Raw genomic sequence first — 19,796 nt, 5'->3', positions numbered from 1 at the left:
TCCAAATTTCTAGCTCTGTATACAAGCATGAACTATTCGATGAAGACCGAAGAAATTGAAGCTTTAAGCAAAGCGGGGGCTTTTAAGCTCAAGGGCATTTTTGGAAAAGAAAAATAGGATTGAAAGGTGTTTTTGCAGCTGTTCGCTCAAGAACATTTGATATTCTACACTTACATATGCAATTTTCCTCTTCATCACTTTAAAATAGTACACTGAATATTTTGTCGTTAAAAAAATTAACTTTGATCATTAGTTGGTCAAAAAATTATAAAAAAAACTTAAAAATTATATAAAAAACACCATAAGATTGCAAATAAATACCATATAAGAAAATTAATATCGATTAAATGCTTAAAATAATTGTTGGTTAAAATCATATTTTAACTTTTTACTTAAATAAAAAAATAACATTTGTATCCTGTTATTTATATATAATTTAGGAGACTTAATTGATATTAATTTTTTTATACGATACTTATCTGTAATTATATGGATCATTTATATAATTTTTAAAGTCATTTTTTATAAATTTCAAATCAATTAACAGTTAAAATTAACTTTTTTAATAACATGATACTTAATGTATTATTTTCAAATGTTCAAAAAATTTGCACACATGAAAGTTAAGATACCAAATGCTCCTCAATAAATAGTTAAAAAGCAAAAATGCCTTTTACCCTAGAAAAATATGTTAATTACTGTATAGATTTTTTAAATAGAAACACCAAAACCTTCAAATGTTATCTTGTTAAAAGGAATGGAGAGAGCACAAGTTTTTATGGAAAAAAAAATACAGCAAAAAATATTTATTAGAATAAAATCAATGCTACTGAAGTTTTATTATTCTTTTTAACTTATTTTCCACTTGTATGTTTTATTCCCCCCTATTTTGCATTTGCAAAGGCATGTTCTAGTTTTAGATAAATATTTTAATTATAGCATACAATAATTAGTGTTAATTTTTATGCTCATTAAAGGCATAACAGTTCTAGAATAAAATTATTCAATCACAACCACGGTACGCTTAGGTCAACTAATATTGGGATTTTCCTAACTTAACCAGGTCTTAAATTTGAGTCTGGGAATACAGCCACGTGGTAAATCCCTCTAGAAGGGTGTTGTAAAGCCTACCCTGAGAAATGGGCTTTCTTGGCTCGGTTCAAATTAGTCTAGCCTCGTGAGTTAATAGGCTAAGATACCCAATGCCACACGCAAAAAATAATTATCCAATCGCAGCACACGGATTAATTTGGTATGTTATATGATTTAATTCAAGAAAGGTAAACAGACCCAAACTTGAATTTAATTACGTGTTAGCAAAAACAAGGATTGAATTCAACAGAAATTACAATCATGGTGGATGAGCCCCACATTTCAGGAGTCAATCACACCTCTCAGCAGCACTAGATTATGATTCCACCTATAAAAGAAATATACACAACAGACAAGAGTGCTAATATCACACAAAGCAGAAAGGCATAACAATAGAAGCTATTTACATATAAAGAAAATGACATTATTTGCCAAAGCCTCCAGACCAATGTTCAGGATTTTGCTTCAGGACTGAGTGCAACCGGCTACCATGGAGGCTAACGAATAAATTGCATAAACGATCAGCGGAGCGCATCCTACCCAATATTTTCAGATATGTATTCACAGCTGAGGGGAGCAGCAGCATAGCAAATATAACCGCGGGTGTGGTGCTCTTGATATGATGCTTGTGGCAACTCCCAAGGGGAGAGAGAACCGAAAAATATCTATCATGGGCGATGCGTAGATTCATCTTGCTTGAGTGTTCTCATCAGCATAGATACTGACACAAGCATCTGCAGCACCAGCGGCTAGCAATACTTGGTATGGATGAAAACTGAGACAACTAACGGAACCAATTTTCTGGGCCATTAAGGTTGGATAGTATCTAATGCAGCCTAGTTGATCCCCCTCCAGGCTAAAGACTTTGATGATTTGCTTGGCTGAACCACTGGCAATAATCGGAGCATGTCTATGTACAGCTAAAGCAGTAAGTGAGCCCCTGTGAGCATCAATGGTGAGATAGGCATCGGTCTGATTTCTGATATCAAGGAATTGTATATCCCCTGCCTGAGAAGCACTGACAATCTGAAGGAAAAACATGCCATATGATTTCATCTTCCAAGTTGAATCAAGACTCACAGATTGCAGGCAATTATGCCCAAAAAGAGTAATGAGAAATACAAATTACAAAGGCATGGAACTAGCAAGATGCTACTCTTACCTTCCCTGGGTCTAGTCCAGGTTGAAAGCTGATCCCCACAACTCTTTCTACTCTTTGCATGTGGGGCCGTAATTCAGAGACAACCCTAAGAACGTCATTTTACAACAATATAGATTAGAGAGGCAGCAAGAGGCTTCTATACTGAAAGCAGATGCATCATTCTAGTTCGCATTGAAATAGACATGTCTAAATATTAAGATCATATAAGAACAGAGGAGGGAGTAGAAAACAGAAGCCAACAATTATGAAAAGAGAAATTCATTTATCTGGGATGCTAACATTTCAGGTGTCCTGACATCATAGAGTCTTACAGAACCATCAATAAATCCAGCTGCAAATTGTCCTCCATGAACTTGAGATGCAGCCTGATTACAAGACATGATATATCAATAAAACAAGATTTGGATGCGTAAGCAGTATAAGACATATGGGACAAAATAAAACTGGAAGATAAAGTCATCCAATCCACATGCATGCATGCTGTATAAGACATATGGGACAAAATAAAACTGGCAGATAAAGTCATCTGATCCATATGCAACCATGCCTGTGGGCTTCTACGAATGTGACCATATACCTGCACTGGTATATCCATGGCTCTGTGCACGTGCATGCTGCATATGTGTTCTCATATATATCAGTAGGCACGTGCATGTGCAGTGTGATTCATACATATGTGCACATGTATGTTTTCATGGAAATACTGGATGTGCATAGGCACATCCGATACATGAGTATGCATGTGCGTGTCTACATGTATTTGTATAAATGTGTGCATGAAATGACTGAAATTGATAGAATCCAAGATAGGTAGAAAGAAATAAAACAAAAAATAAATCTTTATTAAAATATGAAATCATAATCTACCTTCATATATTAATAAGAGAACATAGAGTTGATAGAAGAAAATAGGAAGAGTAATTCTATCAAGATCATATAGAACAAAAATCTAGCTATATACTTCTTTTCATAGTCACGTTTAGGAGAATCTCCAAAAGGCTCAAAGGTCTATTTTAGTCATGACATGCTAGGTTCTGAATTACTAAGCATATTTATAATGCTAAACACAATCCAACATAACTTGGTTAAATCTAGATAATTAATAAAATCCAAGATCTCCTAATATTATCTCTGGATAAGCTAATATCTATATCTACATAATTATATGAATAAAACTAAATAACCAAACATCTGAACAAAATATCTCAAAAACAATTGAAAATTCAAAATAACAATAATTCAATAAAACTTAATTCAACTTTCTATAATGGCCTCTTATCATTACCCCTCCCTTGAAAACTCAACCTGTCCTCAAGTTGGAAAGAGGGAAATTGAGCCAGCAAGGGGCTCTTCTTTCTCTTCCACACCGTCCATGATGGGTTGAACAATCTCCTCACCTTCCTCAATAATTTCTAATAGTGAAAAGGAGCCCTTGCAATGATGTCCAGGTCTGAATGCCTCACCACATCAGAAGTGAAGGCCTTTCTCTCTCCTCCTTTGATGCTTGGCATCCATAGGTGTGGGTTTAGCCGACATTGAACTCACAAGGCTAGGAGGGGAGGAAAGCATTGCTGAACACAGTGGTCTGTATGCATTCAGAGTACACGTAGAGGGATTTTGGTCGTGTGCTTGGTAAGTTGCAGCAGTAATTTTTGGTTGCAGGAAGAGTTGGGCTTGGGCCCATGCACATTTAGCTTGCTCTCAAACGCTAGGGGCAGACTAATTGCACGATACATGCTTCTAGGTTTGTGAACATGCACATCTCTTACTTCTTCACGCAAGCCGTTCAAGAATACTCCCAACAGGCAGTGTTCAGGGGCAATTGTTCACCTGTGCAGATCGTTTGGCTAACTCCTAGAAATGCTCCTGCACGTAACCCTCTTGTTTGATGCTGCAGAGGAACTCATCTGGATTCTGGTACTCCAGGGGTCCAAAATTCTCTTGCAATGCTGTAACTAATCAATCCCAGTAGAGAAGTGTTCACTCGTAGATCCAAGCAAAAAAATCAAGCATGTTACCTTTCCCAGACATTGATGCAACGTCCACCTTATGCTCTTCAAGTGTGTCATAATACCTAAAGTATTTTTCTGCTTTTAGAATCGAACCTTGAGGGTTTGGGAATTCAATTTTAGTGTGAGGTATTCTTTGTCTTTGATTTTCTGGTTTGTCTTTGCTCTCTTCATTCCAACAAGATCATGTATGATGGCCGTGTGTTGTTCTTCTACCTTTGTGGGTTGTAGAGGTCTCGAGTGCCTCTGCTTTTTCTTTCAACAAGTTGAGCGTCTCAAGTTTTGAAACGATAGTAGCTAATAGGTCTAGTGCAAACGGGTTTTGATTTTCTAGGGTTTCAATATTTGGTGGCGCGTTGTTGGGTGATGTGACAGGAGGCTTGTTGGTTTCATTCCTAGTACAAAGGCTCTAATACCAAATAATGGAATCCAAGATAGGTAGAGAGAAATAAGGAAAATAAAGCTTTATTGAAATATGCAATCATAATGTAACTTCATCTATTAATAAGAGAACAAAGAACTGATAGAAGAAAATTAGAAGAATAATTATATTAAGATGATATAAAACAAAAATCTTGCTCCATACTTCTCTCAATAGCCACACTTGGGAGAATCTCCAAAAGTTCAAAAGTCTATTTTATTCATGATATGCTAGCTTCTGAGTTGCTAAACATATTTATAATGCTAAATACAATCCAAAATAACTTAATAAAATCTAGATAATTAAATATCCAGATAATTAATAAAATCCTAAATATTTGAAAAAGATCTCATAATATCAATATATAGGTAATATAATATCTATATCTAAGTAATTATTTGAATAAAATCTAAATAACTAGATATCTTAACAAAATCTCTCAAAAATAATTCAAAATTCAAAATAACGATTAAATAACACTTAATTCAACTTTCTGTAATAGTCTCATATCAGAAGTGAATGGATCCACAACATATCTGCGATTTGTTGGATTAGTCTAGAGCCATATCTATAAAATTTGGATCCAATTTTCCCAAATCCATTTGATCTGTACATTTCAATAGGGGGAAAGGCACACAAAGATGGACCAATGATGGTTGATCAGATCATGGGTCACCATAGCCACCCATATGTTAAACCAAAAAATAACTAGTTGCTTCTTAGAGCGTTTACTTTTTGTAGCCATTATGAGAAGGAAACCCAAGTGACCACAACAGGAAGAATCTACTTCTGGCAAAGACATGTACAACGTTAGAATTGGGTTTGGAGTTCGACTACAGAACACAATTTGGAAGATTCAATGCAATCTAAACCAAGAAACTAAGTCACAGTTTTCTAGAAAGCAGATAGAGTCATTATCTACAGGGCTTCATAAGATGCTAATTTTTCCAGATGGAATTTACAGCCTAGTATCAAATGTCAGGAAACATCAACTTTGTCCATGCTATCAGCCGCAAGGTTTGCTAAGATAGTTCACATAAGTATATCAAAGAAATAACTACAAGGCCAAAAATAAAATGAGTGAGGCTTACCAAAGCTGAAATGCTACAATCTGATGATGAAGGAATAGGATTAACGAGTTGCTCTTTATCCAAATCCCAATGCATAATAGATGATAGCTCACCTGAAGCATACTAGTGAAATAACAAGGAATAAGATCATCAAAGGAATCATCACAATAAAAACGTGGTCAGAAATATAGATTCATTGGAGCATGGAAGATGTTCCACACTCCCAAGTTCGTAGAGAGCTGCATACCAGATAACCACTTTGTTGTTGCCAATCAACAACAGCATTCAAAGCCGGCACACCAGGCTTATGACCCTGGATTGAAGAAAAAGCAGTGACAAGCTTTTGTTTACCCTTAAAAGTATAATCTTTCCAAATTCGAATGCTTCCATCAGCTGCATCATAACAAATGAATCACAAATTTAGAGTTCAACATATTTATACAACCAAAAGAGAGGGGGAACAGAAATGGAGAATAATACATGAAGCAGCCAGAAGCAAGCTATCATCAAGCTCATTTACTAGGCAGAGCTTAGAAATTCCTTTGTCGGGAAAATCGTGATTGTCAAAACTGTTCAGAAGTGTTGCTTCTTCATAATTCCATACTCTGTAGAAAAATCCACAGAACATTTGGTAACAATAACTCAATAAAATGAATTGCTATTAACTACAAATCTAAAATAGGAATGACATGCATTTGTTTAGCTACTCAAGGTAACTAATAAAATGATAGACTATAGAAATCAAGTCACAAGTCATGATCGGATTTGTATAAATTGCGCAGCACCCCTGACTAATCTGTCATGTAAGAAACCAGCCAGCCTCAGGTAATCAGGTTGGATGGGATCTTGGCAGCCCAAACAAGAATAGTATTATTTCACTAATACTTTCTTCCATGGGCCCACCACTAAGAACCCAGAACTTTTGCAGTAAATGTGATGTGACTGTTTGACGATCAGATTATGACTTTACACAGGTATCAGTCAGAGTCCATAGATACTAATTAATGTGACTTTTAATATCTTTTTTTTTTTTACTTGGACAATGATTGAATTATAATTTTAATGGATTCTCAAGTAGGATAGGGAGCTCTCCCCAAAAGGTAGTTATTGAGATAGGAGAACCAAGTGCCAACATACTTAAAAGCCCCATAGAGCATATCATGCTACTCCATGTGGTACTTAGACATCCAATGCTACTTTAGTCTCCATCAATTGGCCCTATTAGAAAAGCTAGTACTCGACTTCCCATACTACCTTGTCTCCATCGAATTTAAAAGCAGCATAAACAAGCGAGTCTTATTATGTGTAATTTAATATTTCAAAACGATCAAATTGTGCTCTTTTATAAACTACACAAATCTCAAGCAATGTTTAACTTGATGTTGAAAATGACTCATAATTCAATTAGATTCCTAATTCAAATAATTGGCATCCCCATTCCTAATCCTAGTTTCTATTTCTTTGGCGTCAACCTCATGTTCTTCATTTATACCATACCACATAATTAGGATATTTAATTCATTAATTCCCCATAACATTTATTAGTCATTATGATACACTTATATCCCTTTCCAGCTTACGGCCATTATGATTCTGGACATTGCCCAAACATTTACACCCCAAAAAAATCCAATGATACATCCGTACACTTCTGAGCCAGATGGCATTGCAATACCAGTCTCCACTTGGCTATTAGAGCCATCAACGAAATATGCATACCTGATCCGTTCATTCTCGTCAGCAGCTATCACTATTGGAGAGAAAGGCTGTAGCAATGTTTTTTGAATGCCCTTTATATCCCATTTGGCAACTGGATTTGTTAGCTTGCTAACAGCTGAACAGAACAGAATGAATTATATAATCGATTTAAGGTATTAAGATAAATTAGTCAATGAAATTAAAAAATATAAACATAACACAAACCAGAGTGCTGGCATTTCGCTATGTGCTCCAATACAAAATTTTCTCTCTCTTCTCTTCTAGCCAATAATTCATCACTGTCATCTGCAGCAGTTAAGAGTGGCTTGGAGAAGTGCCCACAACTCCATTTATATATAGTTGATTGGGGAAAAAAACTACGATCTGAAGGCCCAGAAGTTCCACCAGAACCCAAAAGTGGATCAGCTAAACCTGAATCAGGAGAATTTATCAAGTGTGGCCTGAACTCTAAAGAGTACACTCTTCGCATTCCAGTTAAGTAGCTTGGGCGAGGAGGACTGACAGGAGGAGTTCTGAAGGTTAGAGGCAAGTGACCTGCCAAAACAGCATGCAACACATACAAGAAGGCCAATGACATATAATAGAAAGAATCATCACAAAATCAAACTGATAAAAAGGGGAGAGAAGCTACACCAAACTTCATTGCAAAAGGAGAGAAGGTAAAGAAGGCTCTACCTCCATTCATATCAAACCATGAAGACGAACGAGCTAGCCCAGCAAGACTAGATGTTGGCTCACCAGTCTGAACGCCAGTTGATTTTGATGGTTTTGCCACTACTTGTTCAATACCTATAATAGATAGCACACGGCGACCAAGGTTTGCAATACGTGGAGATGGGTCTTTAGCTAAAGTGCACATAGCAAATACACATTGCGAGTACAATGCATTGTCTAGGGGTTTTCGTATGGAGTGGTTAACCACTCCATTGCTTAAACCATCACCAAGTATTCCTGAATCAGAATGGTGAGATGAATCATCAGACAAAGGTGACCCATTCATGATTCCAGAACTTGCGAGAGGACTGCTAGAAGAGACCCGTCCATCTCGAACCATTGAAGAATTATCATTTCCAACCCTTAAAAGCGGACCAATTTGCGATGAAACTATACTGCCATGAGGCACATGTTGGTTTTGGCTAGGATAATTACCACTTGAACCCTTTATATGAGCTAATGAAGGTAAGGAGTTCAACAAAGAATTTGTCTGTGGTTTCCAATATGCAGCAGCAATGGACTTTAGATGCTTGTTATGGCCAAAGGCAAAGCGTGCAAGAGCTGAAAAGTTAAAAGAAACCATAATAAGGAAAAATCAACTTCAATTCCAGAGAAGTTCCACAATCGAGAAACCTTAACTAGTCCAACAAAGTTTATGAACAGATGAGGTGAATGAAAAGGTTTTAAAAAGGGCCAAAAAATTGGCAAACATCCTTCCTTAGACATGCATGTTGAGTTTAGACATGCCAATGAAGTTAAAGGTGTGCATGAGGCATCAAGAAGCCAGGAGACCTCAACTGTTAGTGAATAAGGCAAGCCTCCTTCAGCCAGGCCCACAACTTAAACACCTTTGGAACAAGAGTTAGTTAACTTAATAAGTTCTAAATCAAAGCTATATTAGGGCTGCCTCATTCTTTTGGTTGTGTAGTTGAATGTCTATCACTTTATCCTAATTTATTTTGAACATTTAATATTATATATGAATTTTATGGTCAATCAATTTATTTGCTAATATTACATTATAATAGTTAAAGTTTTTTTTAATAATAATTTATATAATTCTTCTTTCTCTTCCCAATTTTAGCACCTTCACCAGCACATGGGGGTTGAGGAACCTTAAGGTGATAGTGGAGTCGCTTCAACAATTTTACACAAGCCTACAGAGAGTAGTGCACTAAGCAAATCTGTAAGTCATTAATCAGTTAAGAATACCAATTGAGTTCCATGCTTGGTACTTTACGCTCTTATAATACATACAGGTAAACTTTAAAAAATGAATTAATTAAACTCTTGTGCTTAATAACTTACCAACTGCAACCTCTGCCCTAACCAATGGACTCCCATCTGAAGCAACTCTCAAAAGACTTTTAACTATGGTAACTTCAGTCATAACTTTTTCATCATCATCACATTCTTCATCTCCCACAACACCTTCTTTACAAGAGTCGAAGCCCACATCAAAAAGAGTACCCAGTGCAAAAACGGCAGAGGCCCTAACCTGATACAGATTTTCAAGATGCGAGTTAAATAATTTTATGATTATGAAACTATTTGTTCAACCTTAAAAAGAACTGATTTTAATTAAGCTAACATGAGGGATTTGTTTGTTTTGAATTAATTGTTTAAGCTTTCTAAAATAATCACTTTCCAGGGGAAAAAAAAGTTTTCAGCTTATTTTGACAAGCTACTTGGATTAGCTTTTGAAAATAACCACTTTCTTAAAAAATGCTTTTTTATGTCCCTTATTGCTAAAAGATTTTTTGAGTCAAGCTAAACAACCATCACCCTTTTTAAAATATTTGAAAATCATTTTTAAAAAATCCATGTGCACAATGGTGACAAGCAATTCATTTGGCTGCCCCCCTCCCAGTGGGATAATGCCTGACGTTGAAACAAACATGCCCCATATAAATCTATTAAAAAAATACATTCATCTGATCACACTAGAAATAGAACTAGATATAAATAAGTCAAACCTCTGGCTGCGGTTCAGACAGTAGAGAAGCAAATATAGACGGGGCATCTGCCTGCAAACCTATTATTTGGGCATCAGTAAAGTCTTCCCAAAGTTTCCCAAGACAGAGGCAAAGCCATTGTAGGAACAGGGGTTCATTTTGCATATCATTAGGAGATGAACTCTGAAGGTGCTTTAAGCAGACATGAATTAGACCAGCTTCTATACAAGCTTCTTGGCCCCGCCTGTGCCCATCCACAATCACAGCCAAAACAAAAGCAGCCATTGCACGTTGCTCAGGATATGCTTCCATACTATCAAGAAACTTAATAAAATAGATATGTCCTCCATCCTTTACAAGATCAACCTGACATGACTGCAGCCCAACAATTAAGCATTGTTGTAAGAGCAGACATAAAACAGGTAATGCTTAAAACATCAAGTAAAAGGAAAACCAAAGGGATCAAATTTTAGTACCATAAGGGATAACATCATTAACTGGTCAAAAAGGACTCTATTAAACGTATTGGAATTTGTGTATCAGCATTTTCAAACAACTGAAGACTTCCACTTGGAACATAAGGAAATATTACTAGCAAGTTAATGAATATAAGGACTCTATTAAATGTATTAATAGCAAGTCATCCATTATACTAAGATCCTCAAAAGGTACCTTATCAAGCGCAAGAATCTTTGTCCATATGAATACAAGAATTTGCCGGAGTTCTGGTGTTGTTGTCTGTAACAGCTTCAGAACATACGGAAATATTCCAACTGACAATGCCTACACGTAGAAAACTTGGTATAAGGTTATGGCATCACAAATCAATCATCAATCATGAATATATAAGATGGCTATACCAAATAGGGCTAATGATTTAAAAAAGACGTGAGATATTACCAGATCTACAGCCCACGGCCCCATATCAAGGAACCTTCCCAAGAGAACTAGAGCTCGAAATCGATGGCATTGACTAAGCAAAACCTGAAGTAAGAACAATGCTAACTCCAATAAATGCAAAGGCCAAATGCCAAACAATCTTTCAGAGTGAAGAAGGTACACATGATACGAACAAGAAACGATAGATAAGCTTGAAAGTAAAAAAGCAAAAGGCAAAGTAAACTCAAAGGATATTTTAAACTTGAGAGAAATCATAGACATATCAACAAATGTTTCTAGTAACCATAAATTGAACAAGGTAACTAGTAAAGTACCCGTGCGATGCACGGGTTTTATACTATAATTTTTATAGATAGGTTCAAAAGAATAACTTGTAGAAAATATTTTATCCAAATATATATATCATCATATATGCAGTGGAGCTATATAATTATAATCATTAATATTATATATACATATTCAAGTAAAGCAAATGGTAAAAACTAAATGCATATTGTATAAATGGATATAAAAGGAGGTAAAGAAAGTAAACTCAAAGGATATTTTAAACTTGAGAGAAATCATAGACATATCAACAAATGTTTCCAGTCACAATACATTGAACAAGGTAATGATTAGTAAGCATAGATACAAATTGAAAAGGCATGAAAATTGACGGGCCAAGCCATTGAGAAATAGCATATAACTTCAATGTGGACATAATCTCCAAAAGTTGAAATGCCAAATGGGACCCAAAATTAGTCTAGTTTGCATAACTACTTTTGGATCTAGTAATGAATTATAAAGCTAAACATCGATAAAATATTGCAAATCTAGTCACCACAGGAATCATAACAGTCATCAACATATATGAGACAACTTCAAGCAAGAAACTCCCGGTTCCATCCCACCCACCAACAAAGGAACAAAGCCTGACAACAGATTTTGCAAAAATTATGCAACATGCACAACAAAAGTGAAAAGAACCAAATTAGTGGTTCAAAAGATTTATTGGAAAAAAAAAGAAAGAAAGAAAGACTTGTGCCACACCTGAAGAACTATAGGCAACTGCTCTGGTGGTTTCTTGTGTTCAGAACCATGGTCAAGCCAAACTTCAAATGCAGTCAACTGCTCAGTGAAAAATGTGCTAGGCTGAAAGAAAAGGCATATACTTCAGCAGGTAAGACAAAGCTAAACCCCTTCAGCAATCATAATTCAGGTATTCCTTTATAATTTTGATGCAGTACAGAAAGAATAAAAGGATGTATCAGGAAATAAACTCTACTTTTCTGCCTCAGACAACTGTAAAAACATGAAGTAAATAAATATACATATCCAAAATACCCGAAATTCTGCATCAGGATCCTCAACTAATGAAGGAAGTTGGGAAAGGCAGAGCTCCGCAGCCATATCCCAGGCATCCCTGCAGCAGGAATATAACACAGTGACAACTATAGTCAGCATAAATTAAAATACTCTACAATTAACACCTATGTACCACATATGATGCTGATGGGTTGGCGGCAAAATTGGGTGAGAGACTGGAGAGCAATTTGCAGATCGCATAATGCGTTCAGCAAGTAGAAAGTTTCGGAAAAGACTAGCAACGAGCAAATCTTGTCTGAACAATCTCTGGAAAAGATCTGCCGGACAACAATACACATAATCATAATACAAGACACCAACAAAGTCAATAAAAGAACCACTGGACTAAAAAATAAAATGGTGAGTCAAAAATGCACACCATCTGGGATGAGGATGGTTAAGGCCTACCATGTGGGAGAACATTCCAGGCAATGGTATCAGTTACTGCTGTAAAAATCCAATTCAATTCACCCAGAAGCGTCTTCCGGTCATTTGGCCGGCCAGGAATCTTGTCTATAAGTGAATAATCAAGTGATTCGTGAAGTAATGAACGAGTGCAAAACCTAGAAGACGAATCATGCCACAAAAAGTTACAAATAGCATTTTAACATGATATGTATGCATATAAAATCACATAAAATGAGGAATCTGAATAAATAAAATTTCAGAAAAGAAAGTATCCAATGCAACAACAAAAAAATGAAACCACACTCTGAACAGTTGGTAGCCAGCATCGACAAACAATATCAAGGATAGTTACACAATGGCCCAACTCCACTGACATCAAAGTACCCCACAAACTACAGTCAAATATCTTTTCTCTCTAGAAAGAGGAAGTTTCTTCTCTTCATACATATAGCTCTACCATTATATTTTCCTTTTATATTCATTGAAATTAAATAATTGATAAAATCTTTAATCAATGTATAAACACACAGAATGAGACAATGCACTTTTTTTTCTATTGCTCACAAGCATCTTTCTGTTGAAGGCAACCCTGTTATTAGTCCATTCACACTCTAACTCCATGAGAGAATCATAAATCATAAAGATAAGAAACGCAAAGTGGTTGACAGGATACCTCCTCTCCTCTCAATATTAGTCCATCTATTTAGAATTTCTTCAAACACACACACGCTGACTAATACAGTTTCTTCAAAAATGAAGAGGAGAAAACCCAGATTCCATACTGCAAGGTTCATCACCAACAAGACATATGCATAACCTAAGCAAGAAATGATAAGGAGAAATTCTTCACCATCGCAATGCCATCTTGATAGGTGTTGTAAGACAAGAAGTAAACACGTCAGCTGGGAATTCAGCACTCTGAGGCAAAGTTTCATGTGCTTCACATGCTGCAAGCAGAATGCAATCCCTTGTGGACCCAGTAGAGCTAGAAGCATTCCATTCATGAAGCTACCCAATCACAAGCCCAGCAACCAATGTGGCAATCCAAATTACAAAGTGATAAATCAGTTCCAATATTCTTTTTGTTATTTTCTTTTAGATAACATTATGACGCTGAGTACCTCAATAAAACTATTGACAATCCTCCCAGCTGCAGAGCAGTCAAAAACATAAATTGATGGGGTCTTCAGCCATGAATCAAGGTCACTTATCGGTAGAGGAATATACTGTGTATAACTCTACAAAATGGTCAAACAGAGGATGAGAATAAAGATAATTTTTAAGTGGAATTAACTATAATTAGCTATCTGGGAACTAGAAACATCAGGACTTTCAGTTAAAATTCCCAGCATTTGGTTTCTTATTAGTAGAATAAGGATGTTTTCCTACATCAGAATGTTGTTAACCCTCGTACTCATTCATGGAAATGGGACTTCTTGTATTACTGGCTGCCTAGTTATCTTATTGTATCTCCTCCCATTCCCCAACCCCTCCCCTTCTTTTCTCTATTTACACTTCCATAAACTGAGAAGGGTAGATCTAGACATCTTACGTTGGGCAATGCATTAATAATAGAGGTATTTGAATGGTACCCAACAAACTTATTTCCTCCATACAAAATGTACCTAGAAATTTCTCCATATAACTTAACAGTTGAGGGGAATGCAACTACACCAATAGAATAGGAAGCGCAACAATCCACAGAAGTTATTTTCTTGCTAGCTGTCAAAGCTTTGAAAGATTAACATGCAATCAACTAACTTCACTTTTCCCCAATACGAAAGGTCAAAAGTAATATAGTAAAATATGGTGAACTGTGAAAATGGAGAGAATTTTAGAGGGATCTAGATAGAGACTTGGGGCCTATGGATTAGTTTTCACAAACTTTTTATTGCAGTGATACAAAAGCCAGTTACTATTTCCTTAATTACCAAAATGTGTCACACAAAATAATGTGACTGGCTTTTATCTTTGGAACCATATCACCAAATGAAAATTTCAAGAAACTAGGATTTAAATAGCATGCAAGCAAAGAGATTTATATGCCAAGTTCTATGATCTTTTATTTCTTTTGAAATTAAAATTGTTCACAAGTCTGCCATCATTGATCATCCATGGTTTGTTGACAGGTCCATTTGATCAACCAAACAAACATCTCACATCAAGGACTATAAAAGGTATGACCTTATTGAAGACCCAAATTTCACCCTTGGAAGTAGGCTTTGGCACTCCATGTCCATTATAGTGAAATAAAACTCTTTCTGATTTTGCATATCTTCGACATGTAGTACAAAGCTTCTTGACCTCATCCACTGTAGGATCAAGTTGACACTTATAGCGGGCCTGCTCATGGCAACAACATTAACTAGAAAGTAGAAACTAACTTCAAAGAAACAATGAGATGGAAATCAATTATGCATCCACACCTTTGGTTGCCACCTTTCATACTGACTGCTCAAAGTTTTACCAATTGATTCCAATGCTTTTTGAGTTGCCATAGAAAAAGGATCTGCAGCAATGAGAGAGACAAAATTTTAAAATAATATATCCTACCTCATACCTCATTTTAGATTAACAACAATTCCAACTGTCCCTATTATTTTATTCATTTGCCGAGTAAACAATTGAAATGATACAATTTACTCCCCCACATTATCATGTGCTATAATTAAAATTGTGAGCATCTAAAGTTTTGATATTCAGAAAAAGTTTCCTCAGCAATGAAACAATGCATGATGATAAAGGGGGATTATGTAAAAACAGTTCCAAAAAATGATATGAGTTAACCTAGACCACAAAGGTTCATAAGAAAACCAGTAACCAATCTACAATACACCCTAAAAAGATTATAATTTAGAAAATTGCACAACAAAATCCGCTTTACTCCTAATGCACAGACAATTACTGTTTTAGACTGATCAGCAAACACAGTTTAAAAAATTAACAAGAATATTATGGACAACAAAAGAAAAAGGTTTTAAAAAAACTTGTATTTATAAACCAAACACTTTCCAAACATTAGTCAATCATCACAAAGATGCTAAAATTTTCAAAACAATGAATAAATTTTGTCCACAACCCAAAGAAAGTATAATATGTAACAAATTTAAGACTGGCAAAGTAAAAAGAGACCTATCCAGCACTCCATTCGGGCGCAGGGAGATATCTTAATTACATCAGGTGGATCAACACTAATGTTTAAACATAACACTAGAGCTACACATCCCGTCTTCATCTGCACCACAAAATTGGGAGTTACAATAAAGCATATAAGCATCCACAAAAGATTCAACATATAAGCATCTTCCAGGAGCATTCATCATGACATATCTGATTGACAAATTCTATGATGCACAGATACAGCAAGTCAGGTGCAACACAATGCGATAAATTAGATGCAACAAATTTAAAATTTTAAGATACGAAAACAAGAAATATTACAACAAATTAACGCGTGAAAATATTGAACATAAAATATTTTGAATTTTAAACAAGTTTAATAAGCAGTATTATGTATTCATAACATGCAACCAAGAGTTGAATTTTCTTAAAAGTTTATAGTTGATTTGGAACATTTGAGAGTTAAAAAAGTAATAACAAATGTTAGAATATGTAACATGTATTTGAAGTGCTGTAAGTGTCCCATATACATGTACATTTACTGTTTTGAACTTCTAATGCAACATAGGACAAATTATTCTAACCAGGAAAGGTAAAATGTGAGAAAGATTATACAACAAGCGATTCCATCAATTCAATTCATATGTTAAAGAGAATTTAGCTACGATGAATTTGATCTAAGACGAATTTGATCTGTTCAAAGCCCTCACCAACCAAGTCCCAAAACAAACTAAAGATAGAATTCCAACAAAGACAAATATATTCAACTAGGTTTGTTCCATAAAACCGAAATCATCATGCTAGGAAGTTTTACCAAAGATCACCACAGTATCAGCGGTATGGCAAACACCAATTGAAATGATCTCCCACAGGAATTTGATATTTCTTACAAGAAACCTCATCCATACAAGTCACTTCTATAACAAATACATGAAAAAGCTCCTTCCAATGCCATGTAAATCACGGAATTCCTGGTATTTTCAGGTTCCATTAATGCCTTTAAACATTTACTGATGCCGGCTTACATTGTCATCACCACTTTAAATCAGGTTATCTTGTTGGGTAAGCATCAATCAATCTTGGCACAAAGCAAATGCAGAAGTTGTTCCATTGAAGAAAGCACAAAGGACAATTACCAACGAAATAATTCGCAGTTGATACAATCTTAAATTCTTAATTAGTGACAACGGGACTCCCACTCATATATAAGATCAAACAAGATGTTCATGATTACAATGTAATATGTGTTACGGAACCATATCTGCTTGTTTTTAAAGTTAAAAAAACGTTTATGTCTGAGGTGCTCTTTCAAATTTGTCTCGAACTGAGGGAAAAAAAAAACATAATTATGAAACTAAATGCTTTAGATGATTTGAGCTTCCATCTTGGGGACATTTTTCACAACACCTAACCAATGCAGAGAAGCTTCAGCCCGTTTTAAAAGGTTCAGATGCCAGGTAAAAGATACAAGCTTTAGGCACTTAGAATATATGGCTTCCATCAATAGCCATATATATCAAGTACGACTACCAACAAACTAACTTTATTTCAATCTAATCTAATCAAATTATTAAAAACGATCTACAGTACCACACAAACGGGTGTTCAAATGTTTTTTTAACAATTACATCAATTAGTAACAACTGAAAATCATTCAATCATCTGGGGCAACATGAATTCTATCAGAGGTCATCATCCCGCCTGATGGGGATAAAGCCAGAATAAAATCCATAGATACATGGAAAAGGATATTGTTTATCATTATGTGTTCTATCTGCTATAGAAGCAATCTCCGTTAAGAATCTCCACTAAAATGAGCCCTACGTAATTTGCAAGTTCCGATCTAACATGCCACTAACTTGTGGGAGTTACAGGGATTCACAGAAGAGACAAGCCTCCCCAAAACAAGTTGCACATATTATGTTAATTAGGTTTAAACAACATCGCATTCCATCTATCGTATTGATTGCCTAATTTCTACCACGAATAATACATAATTAGGGTACTAATTTTACTGATGACACACAAAAACATTCATAATCACGTCATAATGCAGATGACACGAAAATGAAAAGCAATGTTCACGAAGCACAGCATCCAAAGCACAACTCATTAATTTAAGACAACTAGACCAGTCATCCGGATTTAAAAGTTCTCATCAGACAGCTGATAGAATAGAAGTCAGACAGAATACAGCCGAGTGGTTCCATGAACAATTAAGATAAAGAATATATTTGTCGTTCACTCAAACGGAACTGCTATCAGAAATATGCTGAATTAGACAGTGAAATCTTACTCGGTCCTTAATTCGCCATTTCGAGACCAACCCACTTTCAGATGGACCGGTGGGGACAGAGGCCTCAAAGGCCTCGTGTCGAAGCTCGCATAACACAACAGTCTGGGGCAAATACGCCATACTTGTGGTGGTGGCGGACACCGCGGCATTACCATAACTACTGCTGGCAGCCTCAGAATCCCTTCTATGCGATCCCAAATCACTATCTTCATGTGTTGACGAGACACTATCGTCCGAGCGGGTCGAAACCGCCACCACCGACGATTGCGCAAACCGAGATGACATCAAATCCCCCAATGCCATCCAAACCCAAAACCCTCCAACGACAAAGCGAAACTACAGAGGATCATTCAACCCTGAGCTGACCGGAAAACCGTAGAGAAAGCCAAAAAGAAGAGTTCTTTCTTCAAAGCTGTGGGATTGGTGAAGCTGGGAAGTTAATCAACGAAGCCGCTGAACCAGCGGCGCATAGAGATTCGCCAGATGAAAGTGAGGTAATCCAGCTCTGAAAGTCTTGGAGAATGAAAAGCAAAGGTGTGAAAACCCTAGAAACCCTAACCAAGGAAGGTGATGGTGGTGGCGCATTGAACAGGGGCGTCACTCCGGTAATGCTGTAGTCTGTGAAGGGAATAAAAGAATTCGGGGAATCGGAAGTGCGGGCGCCTTGGTGCTACACCACGTCTTGGCTTCCCCTTTCTCCCAAAACTTTTTCCCTCTTTTTAATTTCTTACATCTGAAAGATTTTTTTTTTTTTTTGGGCAGCAAATCTGAGAGATTATTGCTCCGTCATTGGAGTTTAAAGTGAATGAATTGGGTTATTGATCTTGGTAACTTAATTAAATTAATATGACTCCTGATTTTTTATCAACTTCCTGTTTATTATATGTGTATAATGCACAAATAAATATGAGTTTGTGATTTATCAAGCCAGAGCAAATCATTCGTAACTTTGGCCGAAAGGGGGAAAAATCATTCATGGCTATAGTGCAATTTTTTGCCTAACTAATGCAAATTTATAGTATATGAATATGAAGTATCTTCTTTCGTTATTTTAAGTCATTATAGAAAGTTAATACAGCATTGAAGAATGTTTTTTTTTAAATTATCCTTCATTTAAAAATGAGAGATGGGAGATTAATTAAAGTAAGAATTGTAATTAATGATGTAAAACAATAAGTTTTCAAAAGTTGAAGTTGATTTGTTAAAAAAAAAATGTTAATACTATTAGTCAATTTTGACTAACTTCTTTTACTATGTAAATAGGACCTACAAAGTATATTTAGTGGCAGTAAATTATAGTAGTTCACATCAAGTATTTGCTTCATAATAAATATTTAATTGCATTTAGTGTAATTTTAATTGTTATAAGTATTCTTTTATGCCTTGTTTGATACGTTAGAATTGAGCTAAGAAAAGTGAAAGTGGAAGTTAAATTTTAAAATTGAATTATTTGGTAAATTGGAACTCACTTCCATTAAATTTGATAAAAGTGACTCACCTTACTCCATAAAAATGACTCGGGTTCCATGAGAGTGAGACTATTATACCCTCATATATTTTACCAATTGACAATTGTGCCTCTCTGA

General features: G+C 35.7%; 1 protein-coding gene across 1 annotated transcript; it reads right to left on the bottom strand.

Annotated features, from left to right (window-relative positions):
• Positions 1–1,222: 1,222 nt before the first annotated feature.
• On the bottom strand, positions 1,223–18,917 carry LOC129287891 (regulatory-associated protein of TOR 1). The gene is made up of 23 exons (XM_054924156.1): positions 18,211–18,917; positions 15,927–16,029; positions 15,221–15,303; positions 14,979–15,137; positions 13,916–14,032; positions 13,645–13,802; positions 12,795–12,949; positions 12,520–12,664; positions 12,366–12,444; positions 12,072–12,173; positions 11,043–11,126; positions 10,815–10,925; positions 10,164–10,517; positions 9,496–9,685; positions 8,149–8,748; positions 7,678–8,007; positions 7,474–7,588; positions 6,235–6,359; positions 6,002–6,147; positions 5,776–5,877; positions 2,534–2,619; positions 2,255–2,339; positions 1,223–2,118 (listed from the first exon to the last, which is right to left on the bottom strand). The coding sequence occupies exons 1-23, from the start codon at positions 18,511–18,513 to the stop codon at positions 1,780–1,782; spliced, it is 4,071 nt and encodes a 1,356-aa protein (XP_054780131.1). The 5' UTR covers positions 18,514–18,917; the 3' UTR covers positions 1,223–1,779.
• Positions 18,918–19,796: the final 879 nt, after the last annotated feature.

Source organism: Prosopis cineraria, unplaced genomic scaffold (assembly GCF_029017545.1).
Source record: "Prosopis cineraria cultivar Desert tree isolate PC_DT_omini unplaced genomic scaffold, ASM2901754v1 PC12, whole genome shotgun sequence".
Lineage (NCBI taxonomy): Eukaryota > Viridiplantae > Streptophyta > Magnoliopsida > Fabales > Fabaceae > Prosopis > Prosopis cineraria.
The sequence above is the reverse complement of the archived record's forward strand: the minus strand, read 5'-3'. Positions and strand labels throughout refer to the sequence as shown.

Excerpts from the sequence above, each read along its gene's own strand:
- LOC129287891 (XM_054924156.1), bottom strand. The coding sequence starts at position 18,513 with ATGGCATTGGGGGATTTGATGTCATCTCGGTTTGCGCAATCGTCGGTG. Across the intron at positions 12,950-13,644 it reads ATCAAGATGGCATTGCGATG|GTTTTGCACTCGTTCATTAC; the intron begins GTGAAGAATTTC and ends TTCGTCTTCTAG. Across the intron at positions 11,127-12,071 it reads AGTTGCCTATAGTTCTTCAG|GTTTTGCTTAGTCAATGCCA; the intron begins GTGTGGCACAAG and ends TTCTTACTTCAG.